This window comes from Mixophyes fleayi, chromosome 3 (assembly GCF_038048845.1).
Source record: "Mixophyes fleayi isolate aMixFle1 chromosome 3, aMixFle1.hap1, whole genome shotgun sequence".
In the NCBI taxonomy this organism is placed as follows: domain Eukaryota; kingdom Metazoa; phylum Chordata; class Amphibia; order Anura; family Limnodynastidae; genus Mixophyes; species Mixophyes fleayi.
In genome coordinates this window covers 123,115,778-123,135,845 of record NC_134404.1, presented here as the reverse complement: position 1 = coordinate 123,135,845, position 20,068 = coordinate 123,115,778, and the positions used below count along the sequence as shown (strand labels likewise).

General features: G+C 38.5%; 1 protein-coding gene across 3 annotated transcripts in view; it reads right to left on the bottom strand.

The window, feature by feature from the left end:
- Positions 1-9,041: 9,041 nt before the first annotated feature.
- Positions 9,042-20,068, bottom strand: part of FGF12 (fibroblast growth factor 12) — a 406,239-nt gene continuing 395,212 nt past the window's right edge. Inside the window, exon 5 of one of the 3 annotated variants that reach the window (XM_075202286.1) lies at positions 9,042-9,472. In XM_075202286.1, the coding sequence (XP_075058387.1) occupies positions 9,354-9,472 (119 nt within the window). In that variant the 3' untranslated portion in view covers positions 9,042-9,353. The remainder of the gene's footprint in view (positions 9,473-20,068) is intronic. The other 2 variants (XM_075202287.1, XM_075202288.1) reach the window with 2 other exon arrangements.

Sequence of the window (20,068 nt, the reverse complement as noted above, 5' to 3'; positions counted from 1 at the left end):
GGTGACCACTCCTCTAGCCAGTCCAGATACATTTATTGGTGCGAATCATACAAGTTCAGGGTTTTTAAATTATATTGTGGTGACCACTCCTCTACGCAGTCCAGGTACATTATTTGGTGCGATTAAGACCAGTTGATGGTTTTCTTATTATATTGTGGTGACCCACTCCTCTACGCAGTCCATGTACATTATTCGGTGCGATTCATACCAGTTGATGGTTTTCTTATTATATATATTGTGGTGACCACTCCTCTACGCAGTCCAGATACATTTATTGGTGCGAATCATACAAGTTCATGGTTTTTTAAATTATATTGTGGTGACCACTCCTCTACGCAGTCCAGGTACATTTTTTGGTGCGATTAAGACCAGTTGATGGTTTTCTTATTATATTGTGGGGACCACTCCACTACGCAGTCCAGAAAGATACCTTGTTGCAACGTTTTGGACTAATAACTATATTGTGAGGTGTTCAGAATACACTGTAAATTAGTGGAAATGCTTGTTATTGAATGTTATTTAGGTTACTAATAGCGTAGGAGTGAAAATAAGCCTAAAAAAAAGATGCTGGCATTTGAATGCATCAGGAGCAATGCTGTGTCATAACATTAACCCTAAATAGATGACATAACGCTAGCATCATTGTCCCATAGCGCTGGGGTCGTGGGTTCAATTCTGACCAGGGCTATATCTTTGTGAAGTTTGTTTGCTCTTCCCGTAATTATCTGGGTTTCCTCCGGGTGCTCTGCTTTCCTCATACACTTCAAAGACTTACTGGTAGGTTAATTGGCTTCTGTTGAAATGAACCATAGCATGTGTGTACCCATGTGGTAGGGAAAATAGATTGTAAGCTCCACTGGGATAAGAGTAATGTAAATGAATATTCTCTGTATATTGCTGCAATAATATGTAAATGCTAACTAAATAACTGTTGATAAAATAAATGAATATGTCATTCAACGCCATAAGGAGCAGTTGCTTTTATCTCATGGTATTTTATTTCACTTTGTATTATGTCATGGATGAAGATTCCCTATGTACTTCTCCAGGAAGAAAATTTCCTTGGAATTGAGCAGTTTAATAAAATGCTAGACAAGTGTTCTATCTGCCACTTGTAGTTACATAAGTGGCAGCATGCCTAAGCAGTCAATGGCTGCCAGGTTGTAGGGACCCTTTTTAGGGGGTTTACCTTTTACATCTGCGCTTGTTCTTGGTGTTGTGGTAGTTGTCGCTGCCGTTACGGTGTCACAGTAGTCCCGATTTCCGTGGGAGGGTTCTTTTGTTTCATAGGTTCTGCCGTGGCGCAGCTTGCTGATCCTGGAGGGAGAGAAAAAAAAAGAGGGGAGGGGGGGGGAGAAGAGAGATGGGATTGGGGAGGAAAGAGCTGTAACATTTAAACTTGCAAAAGCTATAAACATCCAGCTGCAACCATAGCACGCCAGTATATCGTCTGCAACTCATCCAGCCTATATTTGCTGTACTCTTTCCTCCCCACTCCCATCTCTCTCCTCCTACCCCCCCCCCCCACCCCCCTTTTTTTTTCTCTCCCTCCCGGATCACCATGTTGCGCCACGGCAGAACCTACCTACGAAACAATGGTTTGTTAAGACTTATAGTACAGAAAACATATTTAATTACTTTTTACACCATTACCTTGGAAGCCACCACCCAAGGGTTACCAAGAGGATCCCAGTGCTGCTCAGCATGGGGCTGAGTTGACCTGGGAGTAGAGGACTCACCTTTTTCGGGCCTGATTCCCCAATGGAATTTTGCTGGGGCTGGTTTTATTTTCATAGTGTGACCAACCAAGCCTGGCATAGCATGGTGCTGGTTGCCAGTTTAGCAGAGGGACTTCAAACTTGTTGCCCCCCTTCCTTAGCACTAAGCCCAACAGGCTGCAGCACTGGTGCTGGTGATTCACTTGGGGACAGTGGGCACACTGTCCATTTTATATGTAACTTGAAGACTGTATCACCAGAATTTTGCACCTCTGCAAAATGGCCAGTTTTGCCATGAAACTCAATTCGTGCAAAATATTGCTACATATTGCTCAACTTTAATACATAAACATTATTAAAAACATGATATTTACTTTAATGCATATAATACATTATTGAATGTTACCTAAAACAATCTAGCGAATATAATGTATAATTTGCCAAATATCACTGCAGATAAATCCAGATTTATAATCAGGTGCATACCACCCAGGCCTAAAAAATAAAGGTGTCCAAGCTATTCTAGCCTCAACCTTGATAATCTTGCTTTAATCGCTCAGGGACTAGGACATCACCTATTGTCTTTTAAACACTCACCCTGCCACAACTGTACCCACATCATCTTTATTTATAGTATTTGCTGCAAACTCCACCCACTTAAATTGTGGTTTATGTGCAAACATTCCACCACCTATAATCTAAACAAAATTGTGAACAGAAATGGCGCTATTGATAAACAATCCAGATACTGGTATAAATGGAATTAAATGTCCATATATTCTCAGTCTTTGATAAATTTCATATCCTTGGTGTGTTCACTCCTCTTTATCCAGTGTGCTCCTCTGTATTCACTCATCAGATGGATATGTAAACTAATATAAAACAAACATAGTGCAACCTGTTTTTGCCATGTTATATCACTCAGCATGGAGTGTCCCGGGCAAAACCCCTGGATAAAGATTTTTGAATCGAAACGCGTCGGAAGTGAGTGACGTCAGACGCTCCAAAGGGGATCCATATGATGTGAGGACTCTGCTCCCTCGGAAGTCAGCTATCGCAGGGGTTTTGCCCGGGACACTCCATGCTGAGTGATATAACATCACGCTCACTGATTTCCGGAAAGGGGTAAGAGGCCACCCATCCTCGGTGTAGGAGCTTGTTTTAATGAGGATTATATGTGAGGAGCTGTTTGTTTATGACGGCCTCGTTTTTATGTGTTTATAATAAATTGTCTGAGGGTTTTACACTATGGAGCATTGTTCTTTCTCCTTATTTCTATAATGGACGAGTGGAATCTGATGGTTCGTATCAAGGCTATAAAAGAAGATCTAGATACTTCGTGACACGCTTGATTATCATTTGGTTCTAGTGAGTGCACACCCTTAAGGGTAAAGGAAGAGTTGTTTAGTTCTCTACACGAGGTGTTTGCATTATATTGTCTGATCACAAGGGCATATAAGGAAAAATGATGCCTGTTTTGTTTTTTCTGCTGTAATTATTATTTGTTCGAGTAAGTGCATACCCTTAAGGGGTTTTAGGAATACTTCTTTTTCACGAGGTGTTCTCATAATCATATCTACACATGGGTTTAAAAGGATAGTGCTATCCCTTTATAATTACATGGCAAAAACAGGTTGCACTATGTTTGTTTAATATTTGTTTTACATATCCATCTGATGAGTGAATACAGAGGAGCACACTGGATAAAGAGGAGTGAACACACCAAGGATATGAAATTTATCAAAGACTGAGAATATATGGACATTTAATTTCATTTATACCAGTATCTGGATTGTTTATCAATAGCGCCATTTCTGTTCACAATTTTGTTTAGATTATATGTTGTATAGGCACGTTGAGGGGATTGTGCACTGTGATTTGAAGGGCTGCAATTGGATAGATTGCGCGGATTACCTAAATATTTTACTGTATTCCACCACCTATGTCACCTTTAAATCTAATCTCATTTCCAGCTAATAAGAAACAATGAAACTAAAGAATAAAAATACCTTAATGTGATGGAGAAGTGATAGGCACAAAACATGAAGGGCTTGTATCATTAAGGAGAACAAAGCTAAAAAAAGGAGTAAATTTGCACCTCAACATAACCATGTTGCATTGGAGGGGGAGATAAATTTAAAATGTGGGGATAGATTTATAGTTGGGATAGGGCAAGTCCTAGATTAACTTGAAACTTCAGTGTAAAAATAAAGCTATGAAAGCATTTGTGTGCTATATGAAAAAATAGCCAGTATTTTCCTTATGTGCAAAATAATAAACTAATTTGCACCCACTGCATTGTAACATGGTTTGTCCAGGAGCAAATTTACTCCTTTCTGTGCTTTGGTTGCCTTAATGAATCAGACCTAAAGACTGTAGCTTCCTGACTTTGTTGAAGTTCCTTGGTGCTCATAAATGGTACTCCCCCCTTCTTCACCAAGACATAGAACAGAAATAGGTATAGTATTTTACAACTGTCTTTATTTATAGTACATTTTAGTATAGCACATTAAATAAATTCCATTCTCAAATTTTTACAAGCTGCAATTTAAAAAGTTTGTAGTCTTTTAAATATCATATTTTTGAAAAACAAACAATAAATATTTGGGGTATTCTGAAATCCTGGTTTGCTGTTTAAATTTACTTTGAATGTCTTGAAGACATACATTTCCAATTTTCTAATAAGGTCTGCTACATCTAACTCTGGATACTAAAGATCAGCTATTCTAAAAAATGAGTAAAAAGTAATTAGCGAGCAAATAGAAAAAAGACACTAACCAACATTAAGGATATAAGAAAAGTAAGAATATAACAAGAAATAAGGATAACAAAATATCTGGTGACAAAATATACTTGCAGTTAAAATGTTGCTAGGAAGTTTGTGGGAGAATGAGTAAAAGCCAAATTGTTGCATATTATGTATAACCCAAACTAGGCATTATATATAATGCTATTATATGGAGTAACAGACTGACCATACACAAGTGGATGTAGGAAAAGGGTCAGGGAAAAGCAGAACAAGTTCTACTTTCCATTGCTCCTGCTCTGTTATCCCATCTCCCTAAAATGCCTGTGTGTACAGTTAGACCGTTACTCCATAAAGATCAATTAGAGTGAAAATATGATGCACATGACTTAAAAGTATTCTCTTGCTAATATTACACCAGAACTGAAGCTACTGTATAACGTGAACTTGTCACTTACAAGTAAGTCACTGGTCATTCACAAAACCTTGATTAGCTAATTGGCTATCACAAGTCCACCTTTCTTTGGTAACATCACCTTTTTAAAGTAATATACGGTAGTTAATAAGAAATCCCTCTACAGGAAAAGTCTGCTACACAAAAAGGTGTTTTCTACTCTCCACTCAATTTGTGCTTCTAAGGGGGCTCATCGGTTTGCTTTCTTTTTCAGATATAAACAATTGGCTATCAACATTTCAGTGAAATTTTTAATTTACATAAATATTGTTAATAAGAATGTAGATATAATATAAATTCTCGTATATAACATTTATAAATGGTGACTTCAGGTGCCATTATTTCAATATTCATTAGAAACACTGTAAATTAGAAGGAATAACGCACCCTCAATTATCTATTATAATGCTATTGGCAGACACAGAAGTTTTGCGTACTTCCTGAGGCTTTGTGCTTTCATAGGGTCATGGAACCCATAAATGGTTATTATCCTATAATATACACTAGGGGGGATATTAATTACATAATAACAACCCTACATTCTTTAGATAAAAGTTTTTTTATTGCCACATTGAATTAATATTTATTTTTGTGTGTTCCGGCAATCATTATAAATGTCAAATAATAACATTATTATAGTTTAATAAATAATAACTTTGTGAACTGTATTTTATGATCAGATGGCAGTTTAAATGAGCATGCCTCACTTTGTGTTAACACACATACTTTGGTGTCTAGCCCCATAATTATCATTTATCAATATCTACATTAGAAATCATTTTAAATTTTTTCTTCCATTGAAACACTTTGTTACTCGTTCAAGTTTGTGTGTGGGGAAGGCAACTAAAAAAGGCCTGTCTTTATTTTTATTGTTATACATGTAAAAAAACACAGTGACTAACATATAAGCAAGTGTAAAATCAATGGCCTCTGCTTGCTGAAAAAGTTCTGCTATGGTGCAAAAAGTTGATGGCACTTTTTCACAACTCCATCCCTTGTAACTCACTGTAATGTCTGCAGCATATAAGAAGCCTTATTTCTGTCACGCTTAGTATAGTGCCAGGAAAGATTTCCATTACAGTTACTATGTGCAGAGAACATTTCGATCCACCCACCATGGTTAGAAATCCTGGCAAAAGTTATCCGCCATCCCAGCTGGCGTGGCTCAGAGACGCAACTGAAATCTAAGCACCAAACAGCATAGAAGCAAGAAAAATGCCTTTTGTACCGCACTGCGCTGCCTGATTAGAACCAATTCCCATCGCCTAATAGCAAAGTGATGGTTCCAACTCTACCCAATTCTGTAGCAAGCAAGAATCTAACTGTAACCATACATATAAAAGTACAAACCATAATATATTATATTTCATGATAGTGTCATTATAAGGATTGTAGCCCATGCATATCCCATAAGCTCATTGCTATTCGTCTACATGCTATTTAATCAATTATCTATGTATCATTCAGTGTACCATCTGATGAGATACACTAATCAGCATAAATAAGTTTTTAATTGGAAAATGCAGTTCAGCATACATCCCAATTATCCTGATTTAGGGAACTGCCCCGAGTCTAGTGGACTTTCTAACCTGCCTGCACGTACTATTGGGAGACAGTGATGCCCTTGGCAATACAGAGATGTTTTTAGAGGAGAGAGATTTGGAGTGCTTAGGAAGCATAAGGCATCCTCAGTGTGTAGTGTGACCACGCCCACTTTTGGGAGGCACTCTGCAGTGCTATACACACAGTGTCCCAAAATACAAAGATCAAATGTTGGGAGGTATTGTTCAGTTCTGATAAGCTACAATATACCAATTATGATATAAAGACTGTGTAAACAATTCCTGCATAGCTGCTGCACCTGTGGATAAGAAATTTGTGACAAAATAAGTTTCTTTAGTAATAACCGAGCAAATAGAAAATGAACATTTTCTCACCTACATACAGTGAAGGCAGACATACAGATCCAGATCCGTGGAAAGGCCATATAGATCCAGACAGTGGTGAAGGGGCAACACTCTGCATAAACAATTATCTGAGAAGGTGGGACCATAAAGGTTAAAGAGGTCGGGACAATAAAGAAAGAACACAGCAGGTAAGAGAGGGCATAGGGTGGAGAAAAATTTAATTCTGTGCCTCACTGCAGCCTAACAATTTACTAGGAACTAGTGATATCACTTGGTGCCTCATGTCTCAGCGATCTCCGTAAGTTTAAGGGGCCTATTTATGAAACTTAAAAGTGTGTTCATTCCCCAAAAACAATTAACCTCAAAATTCTTATTTACTATTACTGCATGATAGCTTTGCATATCTCTTCGTTTTAATGAGCAGTCCCCATAGCAGTGTATGGGCACTGCTCAGTATCGCTATTTAATAAAGATTGATAAAAAAAACAAAAACTTTTTTTAGCATGTTAATGTACGTCATCTGAAGCTGGTGTACATTATCATACTTGAAAAGATTCAGTGCTGTCAGTTCTGCTCCGAAGAACAGAGCTGGACAGCGCATGTGTGGAGGGATCACAAGATCCCTCCCTGTCACACACCGCTCTCTCTTACAGTGCAGGGATGTTTGTGCGCATGTCCAAGGTTTTCAGTCGGCGCATGCGCACTGTAGTGAGAAGAGGACCCCCGTGGATCGCATATTTCTTCGGAAAGTGAAGAGGCAGTGGTAAGTTTTGCACTTCACATGAACAGCAGTTTTTCGGAACTGCTGTTCCTGTGTTGTTTTTTTCATAAATATGAGAAATAATTTAAATCTTATCAATGTGATAAGGATTGAAAACTATTTTTCATTTTACGCGGTGGTTGATAAATGTGCCCCTTAGTGACTTGACAGGCAGCATTCTCATGAATATTAGTTTGACCCACAAACTTGCTGCTTTCAGTGTAGTGGAGTACATTTAAAAAAATACTTAACAATGGTTAACTAAAACAGAAATGATGATGTATTTAACATTTAGCCAACGTACAAGCAGTTGAATGATACTTGAATGCTTCTGTATATAACGGTAAGGAGCGTCTCCCCAACAATCACTGTATTACTGGCTGTGTACTGTGGGTGAAGTATATTTGTACCTCCAGAGACTGAACTGTTTGCAGTGACAGGGTTAGAGAGAATTGCTGTGAGGAAATCACAAACCCAACTGAAAAGTTAGATGGTTCAGAGCACCAACAAAGTAACTTGCCACTGCTACAATACATATATACTGTGTGTGTGTGTATGTGTGTGTATATAATATATATATATATATATATATATATATATATATATACACATACACCCACACATATATATTAATTTAGCAAGCTAAAATGTGCTTAAATATTACAAAATGTCCCGCCCTTCACCCTACAAAAATCTCCATGCCCCGCAATCTAAATTCCCACTGTAGAAAAATAAAGTATAGAACACAAGCTGAATGCATGCACCCCTCAAGCTATAATCATTGTCATTCAAAACACAACACAGGGATGCTGTATCTTACATTAATTTGGTAAGCAGAAAAGTTGTGTCATATCTATTTTCATTTCTATCTAAATAAAAAGCCAATCTGCAAAGCCCTTCAGAGCTGTGGTCTTTCACAGTAAACAAACTATTTTTCATTTTCTATCCTCAGCATGCAGGTAATGTGATGTCACACCCAATTGTGAAAAGTGTGAAGAAAAGTGTGTGTGGAACTCAGACAGCCCTTTGTTATAATATAAAATACATATATAAATATATATATATATATATATATATATATATATATATATATATATATATATATATATATATATATATATATATCAGTTTTGATGTAGCTTTCAGAATAGTTGCTGTGACATTGTGTCAAGTCATACCCGTTTTAATGTCCCACTATCTTTTTTCATGTTGCTAGCTCTCAGTTAATATGTTACTTGCTGTTTAGAGTGTTTTGTGTGTCTACCGTGCCTGTGAATTCAGATATGAATACCCCACATTGAAGTCTCTTGCCTGCACTTTCTAAGAATGATTGCATCTATATAAAATAACGTGCTTTGTAAATAGATACAAATCTAAAACAGTGGAACATTTCATTAATGCAAATCTCACACAGATTTTTGATTAATGGCTTGTATGGATTATTTTAAGATTTATTTATCCAGAACTTTATTTTCTTTTAAAGGTAATATCTTTATTGTATATTTTTATGCAGAGATGGGAACTTATTTGATCACACAATAAACTTTGCATAAAATATGAATGGAGTCCAGATTCAAGAAATTTTCTTCATGTTTTTTTCTGGTTGGTTTAAAACATTGCACAGGCAATTCAATTTCCATTTCTTTGTTCTATCCAAAGAAGAAAACTTTGAGTTCAAAACGTAATCAGCGGAACCTGTCATGTCAGTTTGTATGTATTATTTCTCAATTTCCGGAGGGTTCACTGTCAGGACAGGCCAGGATCTTGGCTATGTTGACTCTTGATTAACAACTTTTCCACCATTCATGGTTGGTGTCCCTGAACTTTTTCTTGAACGTCCTTGCTTCTCTCCAATTTCATGCAGTGATGGCTCTCTGTACATGCACACTGCAAAACAAAATAATACATAAAGTTAAAAGTGGTTTAAATGTGCTTAATTTAATTAAAGCTAATATAAAAAGATCTTAAGATACATAGGAGTAGATTTACTAAACTGCGGGTTTGAAAAAGTGGAGATGTTGCCTATAGCAACCAATCAGATTCTAGCTGTCATTTTGTAGAATGTACTAAACAAATGACAGCTAGAATCTAATTGGTTGCTATAGACAACATCTCCACTTTTTCAAATCCGCAGTTTAGTAAATCTAGCCCATAGTGTAGGTGTAGTTTGACTTTCTGGGTGTGTATACACACACACATACATACATACATTATATATAAATGTATGTATATATATATATATATATATATATATATATATATAACAGAGAGGACTCCCTCCTCTCTATCACTAAACAAGGTGAGTCAAAGTCAACCATTCAAAGATCTGTTACTCCTGTTCCCTTTAAGTGTCTCCCTCCTTGTGGGCTGATGCCCTGCATCAGAAGTGTCATTCTCCTGTCAACCTGTATCAGCAGTGGCTGCAGGAAACCCCAATCAGTAGTCATTGGGCTGCCCCCTCCTCCCTCCTCTCAGCAGTAGAACACAGGGGACACAGGAGGAAGAAGTGAAGGAGCACAGACAAGACATGAAGGCAGGTAAAATGAAAAGGAAGGTATGAAGGAAAGCTATAGGGACATGGGAGAATATGGCAGTGGTGGAGGACACAGAGGAGACATGACTGATAGGTGAAGAGAAAAAGGGGAGTGGTGTAGCGACATGGGAGTGGTGTAGAACACAAGGATATTGCTTTGTATCATTTATTCTTTTTAATTCACTACATAAAAAGTGTTTAACGGCATCTAAAATAAATTCAAACTATCAATTCCCTAAAGCTTCTGGGACACCAGGCACCCAGACATTCAGTTACTTGTCCAAAGCAGGAGGTATACTTTGTATTGAGAGGTTATTAAAAACAGCTGTATAAAGACTTTTACAAATGGGTATTAGACATGTGCAGTCCAGTGCTGTGTTCATTTTAAGGTGAAAGCAGTCTGAGCAGATTTAAAAATGAGGATCTTGAACGTCCATTACAAAATGGTCAGTCACAATATTGTAGTTGTGCTTCAATCTAATTAGTCTTAACCAGTGCTTTTTTTGATAGAAAAAAGGTGCCGGAACTCACATGACATAGTCAGTCACTGTACACACACCCACACACGTCATTTGTATAACGAAACATAACGGTCGCCGCCCGCAGTAAGTACCCAGCGCGCGACCACACGACCAGTCACAAGCTGAGCAGTGCCACAAGCCGAACAGTGCTATCACAACCAGCGCCGACGAAGTACGCATGCATCAGACTCAACACACAAGCAGCCCGCATGCACTGTTTTAATGATTTTGCCAATGACCTGCTACGCTCGACAGGGGGATTCAAGTCCAAATTGTCCAAGCATCAAATATTCAAAAGTTACTTTTAAAACTTGGAAAATCCATTGAAAAAAGGTGCCGGAACTCAGTTCCGGTGAGTTCTATGACAAAAAAAGCACTGGTCTAAACTGTAAATAAACATTGTAAAATATATTTCATTTGTGAAAAATAAACAAGGGCCCTCACAACAGTTTCACTAACCAGGAATTCAAGGCATGCATATTTGTATTAAACAGTAGAAATGATGGAAAGAGATAATATGCAAATATGTCCAAGTAAAAGAGTGATATGCCCTATAAGTATATGATGGATATGCGGGTGTTTCCACTCAGGTGTGCTTCTTGAGTTAACATGACATCAAGTTACAACTGCTAGGTAATCCCAGTTGCCTAATATGTTGGCTATGGTACCAAAAGGAGAAGACCTTGCTGTCCTTGAGAGACGGTGGATTCTTTGGAAACATTTACATGAGCTACAGTGATGCAAATGATCATAGCTATGAAAATTGTTCATATTACTGACGTTTCAAGAGGAACAATGGTGAAACTAATTTGGTATCTGGGAAAGACATCATCCCATTTATATGTTCTGGGAAAAGTTGTAGTGCTTCATGTCCTGCACTATTTCACAATAAAGGCTATAATGACAGAGCCATGCATGGTGTGCAGCTCACTCTATAGTACATGCAACAGAGCCACATACACAGCACTGAACCTCCAGATGATAAGCACCTATATAAGTTTCTTGTTTGTCCCACAAGCACCAGGCTCTGTAGGAACATTGGAGAACACTAGACAAGCAGGAATCTTGGCATGAACTATAAAAGACATGAGGACCCTCTAGAGCTCTAGTGGGCAGGCAGCAAACACCTCACACTACTTCACCATCAGTATTGTTTTTTTTAAAAAAACTTTGCTTACTATAATATATATTATTACTGACTACAAATTACTCTTTCAAATCAAACATATTATTTGGAGAATGTAGAGTGATTGTGTCATATTACAAACACGTAATATATGCCAATATTGGACCCATGCTAGAAAACAACTCAATACCCACATATTATCATATTAAATATAGGCATAAAAGCGTATTCTACTGTGATATTGGTCTAGTTCATACCTATCGGTGATCATTCATTTACCTTGCTAACATGTATAATCTCCCCATTCCACAATATGGTATTTATTATGTTTAATATATGTTTGCTTTGCTATTATGTATCAGTGAAGATTGATTATTCATATTTAAAATGTATACATCTTATAATTCTTCATCTTAAAAACTGAATTCTGAATAAGGGTTTTTTTCTGAAATTTGGGGTACTCTGTCTAATATTATGATTTATTACAGATCCTGAAATTTAAGCCTTATAGTAGAATTATATTGTGGAGGTGTTAGATGGGTACAAGTAGAGGCCTTGAGATGGCCCCATTGTCCCAGGTCAGGTAGAACAGAAATAATTGACTTGATCTCCAGTAATGGCCTCATGTCAAAATCATGGTTTTTCTTATGGATTATATACTGTGGTTTATAAATCTACAGTGGAGTTTTTCATGTGAAGAACCTATTGACCACAATAGACAGCTAACGACCTTGGCAACTCTGTGAAATAAAACAGGTCTTCAATCTCACTCTCGCCTTGGATGACGTTCAGGATTCCAAACATTATTGAACAAAAGATTCGCCCGCATCACTTAAACATTCTGTATCAATGATTAACACATTGAGTGGTTCTGCTGGATGTTTATCTCTCCTGTATAAGTTTCTGACTAACGACACCTTTAAGCAGTCATGTTTGCTGAAGTGGGACAATATATTTGGACTTGGAACTTGTAATATGGCCAATATTCAACAAAAAGAGCAATGATTAAAGATGTTTAATCATACAGGGCCTGATTAATCTTTGTACACAAGTCCCCTTTGTGTGAAATTGCTCTGTGCATGTGCCAGAACAGGACTTACACCAGTGAATGCAATTGCATCCAATTCATGTCCAAATGCAAATTACATTTTCAAAAACCTATAACTTGAAAGGCAGAACGTCAATGGGAAGGGCAGACGCACGTAGGCAATGTACAGTAAGAGTGTGCCGAAGTTGAGCTCACGCACATTCGGCCGATTCAAGTTCAGTCGCCTCTTAGGTATGTGATTTTTAGTCGCATCACTTGCACCAGCTACAGAGCCGACTGACAGTGATGACGGATGCATGCCAAAACATGTGTTTGCAAGTAAGAGAAAGCACATCAGCCCTTTCTGAATCTCCCGTTTTCTTTCCCTCTTACTATGTGTATGTGTGAGACAAGTTATCTCACAACATAAAATAAGCACTAATGTGGCATATTTAGTGGAAGGAAGTAGAAAGGTAAGTGAGATTGTGTGAGCAGCAGCACTGGTAATCCTGATGGCAGGTTAGAGAATGATTGCATTGTAGAATCAATGTGCACTGACTGTGGAGTAGTAAGTAATGGATAATAATAAGATAAAAGTAATGTTTGCCGATTTGCCCTAGTTTTGCACTTATAGGTTTTCACAGAGAAACATCACCTAACTGTATTTATATTCAAGCAATGATGATTTGTTTTCCTGTTTCTGTAACCCAGATTCAAGAAAACAAACCCGTCACACTATATGTTTTCTGAATGGATTTGTTGGATATTAAAAGATAAGAAAAAGCCTATTCTGTGAGTCAGAAATCATTCCTTCAACTCATCTTTCCAGATCTCCACTGCCTGACAAAACACATAATCTGCCTGAAGGACAAATGACTTACGGACGTAGAAATGCTAGCATTGTGTTTTCCTCGCATGTTCCCATTTAAAGTGGAAGGAAAACAGAAGTAAACAGAACTTCGGGCCTGACTCAATAAGGATCTTAACTTAAGAAACTTCTTATTTCAGTCTCCTGGACAAAACCATGTTACAATGCAAGGGGTGCAAATTAGTATTCTGTTTTGCACATAACTTAAATACTGACTGTTTTTTCATGTAGCACACAAATATCAACTTTAAATTTCAGTGTACAAATAAGCTATCAAGTATTTCCAAATAACGTGTTTCCTTTATCGTAAGAGCCTAGAAATAAGCAAAGGGAAACCTGCAAGTAGCGGATTACATCAACTCAATTAAAATGTGGTTTTATTGTGAGGTTAAAGTGCAAACTTCACCCTATGTTCACCTCCTCTAGCTCATTTTAATATCTTATACACATAGTGAAATCTCTTTTTAGAGATTTCAGGGTGCAGACCCACTCATAACTGTTGCTAGATAGTTAGATGCTAAGACATAATTGCCTACTCTCCAGAAATCTCTGGGAGACTCCCAAAACATTGGAAAGGTAAGCTAAGCTCTCAGATCACCACTTTGCTACAAGAAAATGTCTTCCGCTCTCCAGCATACAGAAAGAGGTGCACTACAAGAAAATGGACACTGATCTCCAGCACAGAAAGAGGCGTACTACACGAGGTCTGGTGTCACAAAACAGCTATAAAAGAGAGGTCAGCCTGCCTGTCTATGCAGGTGTTATAGTTATAGTTGCCAACTCTCCAGGAATGTCTGGGAAACCTCTTAGTAGGGTGGCTAACCTCCCAGATTCCCGATGTGCCTCCAGAAATACTGGCTTGCATGTGTGCCCATGTGATGACATGGTGTCGGACACAAGTCTTGGCTAGCATAGGCGCACTAGCCAGTATGTGACATATCAGTGAACAGCAAGAAGAATGAAGATCCACGTGACTCAAAGTCAGGATGTCAGGATTCACTAAGATGAGTGAGATCCTTCTGTTCTGCCTGGGATTGGTGATACTTCACCCAGAGGCGCGGAATCTAACAAAGTGGAAGGTTTCCACCAGAGGTTCCCACAAGGGGATTTGGGCTTGGCAGCTTCCACCCTGCAGGTCGCGGCCCACTAGGGGAGTTCTCAGTGAGCAGTGATCGAGAAGCGAGTACGGGGAAGAATGTAGGCACTAGATAGCCACAAATGAGTAGGAGTACTGAGTAATGCTCAGTGATAGTCCACAGAGAGATAATAGGTGATTAGCGGCAGCACACTTGGAGAGATGGTAGCGATGATCTGCAGTAGTTACCACTAACCAGTGGAGCAGGTAATAGGTGATTGCAGCAGCACACTTGGAGAGATGGTAGCGATGATCTGCAGGAGTTACCACTAACGAGTGGAGCAGGTAATAGGTGACTTGCAGCAGCACACTTGGAGAGATGGTAGCGATGATCTGCAGGAGTTACCACTAACGAGTGGAGCAGGTAATAGGTGACTTGCAGCAATACACTTGGAGAGATGACAGCGATGATCTGCAGGAGTTACCACTAATGAGTGGAGCAGGTAATAGGTGACTTGCAGCAATACACTTGGAGAGATGACAGCGATGATTTGCAGAAGTTACCACTAACAAGTGGAGCAGGTAATAGGTGATTGCAGCAGCAGAGTGCATGAGCTGCTTCCAGGCCAGGAGTCTGACAAGAAGAACCAGCACTGAGAGGTGCTGGGAGGAGCCTTATAAATGAGAGGTAACCAATGGATGAGCGGGACAGGTGAACACAGGTGAGATGATCACCTGCACATGTGCAAAGCCGATTGCTGGCCTGACAGCCGGGGAAGAAGCAGGGAATCAGGAATGAATGATACTTAGGTTACCGGGTGGCAGCCGTGGGTGAGCGGCGTGTGACGCAGGATAAGGTTTCTATTACAAATAGGTCATTTTCATTGTTCTTTTAAATATTTTATTGTTTCAAATTTATTATAAGTTCAAAATATATTTGTTAAAGTTTGGTAGGGAGCTTTTTGATAGGTTCCATTTTAGGTTTTTTTTTTGCTTTGCTTTATTCATTCACTTTGTTATCTACCACAAGCGAGTTGGCCCTCATGTTTCTGCATGGGAGACATTATTATTTATCAAGCAGTGTAGTAGTAATTTTCATGCTGTGCTGCTAGGTTATCACCGGTGTTGCCATAACTTTTACAGTAAAAAAAAAATAATCTTCCCTTCAGGCCTGCTACAAAATACAGCCACTGGCAGGGTGCCACTCATACAAAACCCCCTCTGGCGGGATGTTCGGGGAATAAAGCCTCAGTTAACTGCTCACTGACTGGTGAGGAATTAGCTTCCCATCTAAAAACAAATTTTGCATGGAGATTTTGAATTGGGCCATGGCGTGCCAATGTGGGCTTGCAACATCATCGTCCAGTCCCCTCATGGTTATATAACTGGACATTGTGAGTGGGCAAGTCAGTGCAATGGCAGAGAGCAACCAACAAGGAGCTTTGGAGAGAAGACTGCAGTGAAGACCAGCATAGAGTGCAGAGTCAAGCAAGAAGACTTCTGAGACAACAATGTATGTAGACACTAAGAGAAACAGAAGAGGCAGAGTCAAGTAATAAGACACCGGCAGCATAGAAGAAGAAAGCAGTTTTCAGCTAGGCTCATGGTTAGTGTCCAGGCAACAGCTTTAAAATCAGAACCAGGCAAGAAAATGACAAACAAACCTACAGTACAAGATAACTGTACCTATAATGGCCAATGGGCAGTAAATAACTGAGCTTCCTGCCATATAAAGGTGTATGCAGCCAAAGAAACTGCTCCTAGGGCGCAAGCTCTCACCAGCGGATTCACCGCAGTTAATTTTGATAAAACTGAAAATACCTGCCCGGCTGATCAGAGGCAACCAAACAGCCAGCTGAAGAAAAGATTTGTAGTAGAGCACTTCTGTTCCCATCACTCCTAATATATAGCCAGTAATCTATGTTGCTTGAGCTTGCAATTACAAGGGGTATAAATATTTGAAAAATGTAACCATTTCTCTTTTTCTCGTTTAGTGATTTGTGGAAATCATTATATATATATATATATATATATATATATATATATATATATATACTAGTCACTGGGTTGAGACCTAATGGCAGGTATCCATGTCCCAGGCTGTTTGTCTTACATGCTTTTAAACCCAGAGAGATTGCTTTGTATAGGAAGGAGATTTCAATAGATTTAGTTCAGCTTCAGCAGGAGCTGGTAAGGGTCCCTGGTGTTGTGTATGGAAAGAGCAAGTTGGGCTCCATACATAAGGCCCAGTCCGGGTCTTCTGGCCTCCCTGTCTCACAGCAGACTAATCAGGATTTCTACCTGGGGAGGTGCTGTTAGAATGCAGCTAGACTGTGCACTCTGTCTCTCAGACCACCAGCCAACTTGTTCCACATCAGTCATATCACATATTGAAAAACTCAGATTTAAATACTTTACATGCCTATCCCAGCCAAAGCTTGATGGGCAGGTGACACTCCCATCTGGGGGTAAATGTATTAAACTGCGTATTTTTCAAGTCGCAGATGATTGCCGACTTTGCAGGTGAAATTTAAAGTGGCAATGTCTTTAAAGTCAAAGCTTGCCTTTAAAGACATTGGTGTTTTAACTATTCCCTGCAAAGTCACAGAATATCAGTGACTTGCAAAATCCCCAGTTTAATACATTTATTCCCTGGTCTTTATAGAGGAGTTCTCTTTAGGTGTTCTGCTTGATGAGTCTCAGTGCAGACACACCCTGTTAGCTATTAGTTGTCGAAAAAGATACATCTAAACCACTTCATAACATGTAAGTTAAATCACACTATATACAATCATTTTGTCAAACATGCTGCATATCTTTAAGCAAGGTGCACTGCAATACAAATGTGTAATGTCTGTAGTCTTGCCCTGCAGACTGTCAGCTGAATACCTAACAAAGGCCTGTGGCAAACCACTCCCTTTGTCACAACATATAAACATTTTTGAATTTGAAATGTGGTGGAGCACGTGATCCATCTGCTAAAATACAAACCAGCACCAGGCCAGTTACAGGGAAACCAGCAATATGGGGACCTCCTATCATAGTAGGATCTATAATTATATATATATATATATATATATATATATATATATATATATATATATATATATATAAAAATATATATATGAGAGAAAGCTCCCATTTAATAGGTCTGACAGACATAAAAGCATAAGTGTGCCTCTTGCAGTAATATAAGACCATTAAACTAAAATAGTAGCATTACATAAACATTAAGCACCATTATTTAAGCAAAAATTAAAAGTTTCCATCATATCTTGTGTGGTGTGTACGTAAAATCATATTTCCCTATATGACAAAAGAAAATGGTAAAACTAACCGTTAAAATCTGAAAATAAAAGTATGCCTCCCTCCAAAACGCTGTTGTACAGCTCTAGCAGACTTGTCTACACATCAATACATCACTGGAGAGTTAATAAGTAAAGAGCATAGACTCTCTCCACTGGAAAGATAGTGCAGACATGAGAAAGTGTAATGGTTTACACAAGGGAATTGATTGCACACCAAATGAATAATTACACTGTAAGAAAGAAGTAAGGGTTTCCCTGCTATCTTACTTTCACATAAAAAATGGTTGGGGAAGCAATATGTTGTTGTAACAGTAAATTCAATGAACACATATGATTCTTCCTTGCTGTTTGATACCAGGAAGCTTTAATAAGTAATTACAGTGTATGCTAGACTGATTTGCTGACTGACATCTCCCATTTTTAACTGTGGTATGTGAAAATGTTGGTATTGATCATGTGATACATATTTTTTTACACCCAACTTTTGTACCTTAAACTGACAGTATTATTTACAAAGGCCCTTGTCTTTACTTGAAAGCAATCCACTAAACTGCCTTGTCCTAAATACCATCCTTAATAGCTTTATATACTCCGAGATTTCTGCTTTGCTTCTGCACTATCCATTCCCACAGCTCTTACACCTTATACCATTCTGTGATTGCTTCATATCTGGTATGTCATTCCTAAATCCATGCCAAACTATTTCCCCACCCCCAACTTAAATCATATCGCTGGTAGTGTTGAAATGTCTAATCATAACTTGTACTAATCTTACCTAAAGCTGTACTAACCACTTTTAATAAATTGAAATACCACAATCAGGTCTCCAATTACCTAACTAGACTGTATGCTCTTCAATGCGACAACTGCTTTTTTCTTGTATTGGACAGTCTGTATTTCAACTAATCCAATATAAAATTCTTCTACTAACATACAAGGCTGCAACAAAATTGCACCGACATATATCTCCTCACTTGTCTCAGAATATCTCCCAACTCGACACTTCTGTTCTGCACAAGATCTGCATCTCTCTTCCGTTCTCATCACATCCTCCCATTCCCGGTTACAGGACGTTTTTCGGGCTGCACCCACTTTGTGGAATTCCCTCCCTCGCATTGTAAGACTTTCCTCTAGTCTTCAAACCTTCAAGCGTTCTCTGAAAACCCACCTCTTCAGACAAGCTTATAATATTCCTCAACCAGCATCTTAATCACCCTATTACCACCCTCTACACAGCTAACACAAGACAACCCTCTGACCAACATTGCTGTGTGACTGATCACACAGCCCACTGAATACTTTTTACCTTTGCATTCTAGCTGGTCCAATGGGCAATATGATGTACCACATGCCCCTGTGTTTCAAACTCCCACTATCCCATAGATTGTAGGCTTGTGAGCAGGGCTCTCTTACCTCTCTGTATGTATGTATTACCCAGTATTGTCTTATAAATATTTGTTCCCAATTGCAAAGTGCTACAGAATTTGCTGGTGCTATATAAAAAAATGTTGATGATGATGATGATGATAGATAGATATAGATATATATATTATTGTGACGAAGCACTTGGAAAGACTCACAGCAGACTAATCAGGAGCTGCCCCTGCAAGGTGCTGTTAAAAGGCTGCTAGCAATTCAGTAACTCTCTCACTGTCTGAGGAGCAGATCAGATGGCTCCTGAGAGAGACTGCAAATTTAATCTGTAAGTTTCATTGTTTGGTTTAGGTGAGGGTCTGACTTGTAATGTGTAGCAGTTTTTATATATTAGTAAATTATTTGATAAATAGACCAAAAATGCTGTTTAGAAAATAGGATTTGTTGCTTTGTTGCATTGTTGTTATGTTGGGTTGTGGAGAGGTTTCCTTCCAGCAGTCAATTGTTTACAACCAAAACATGTTTTCAGTATTTGTCACATTGTCGCTATGTGGTCCAATAGTTATTTAGTATAAAAAAAAAAACCTAAGTAAGATTTGGCAGTTTTACTTTATGATAGTGAGGGGACACTGGAATTGTCTTTATTACATG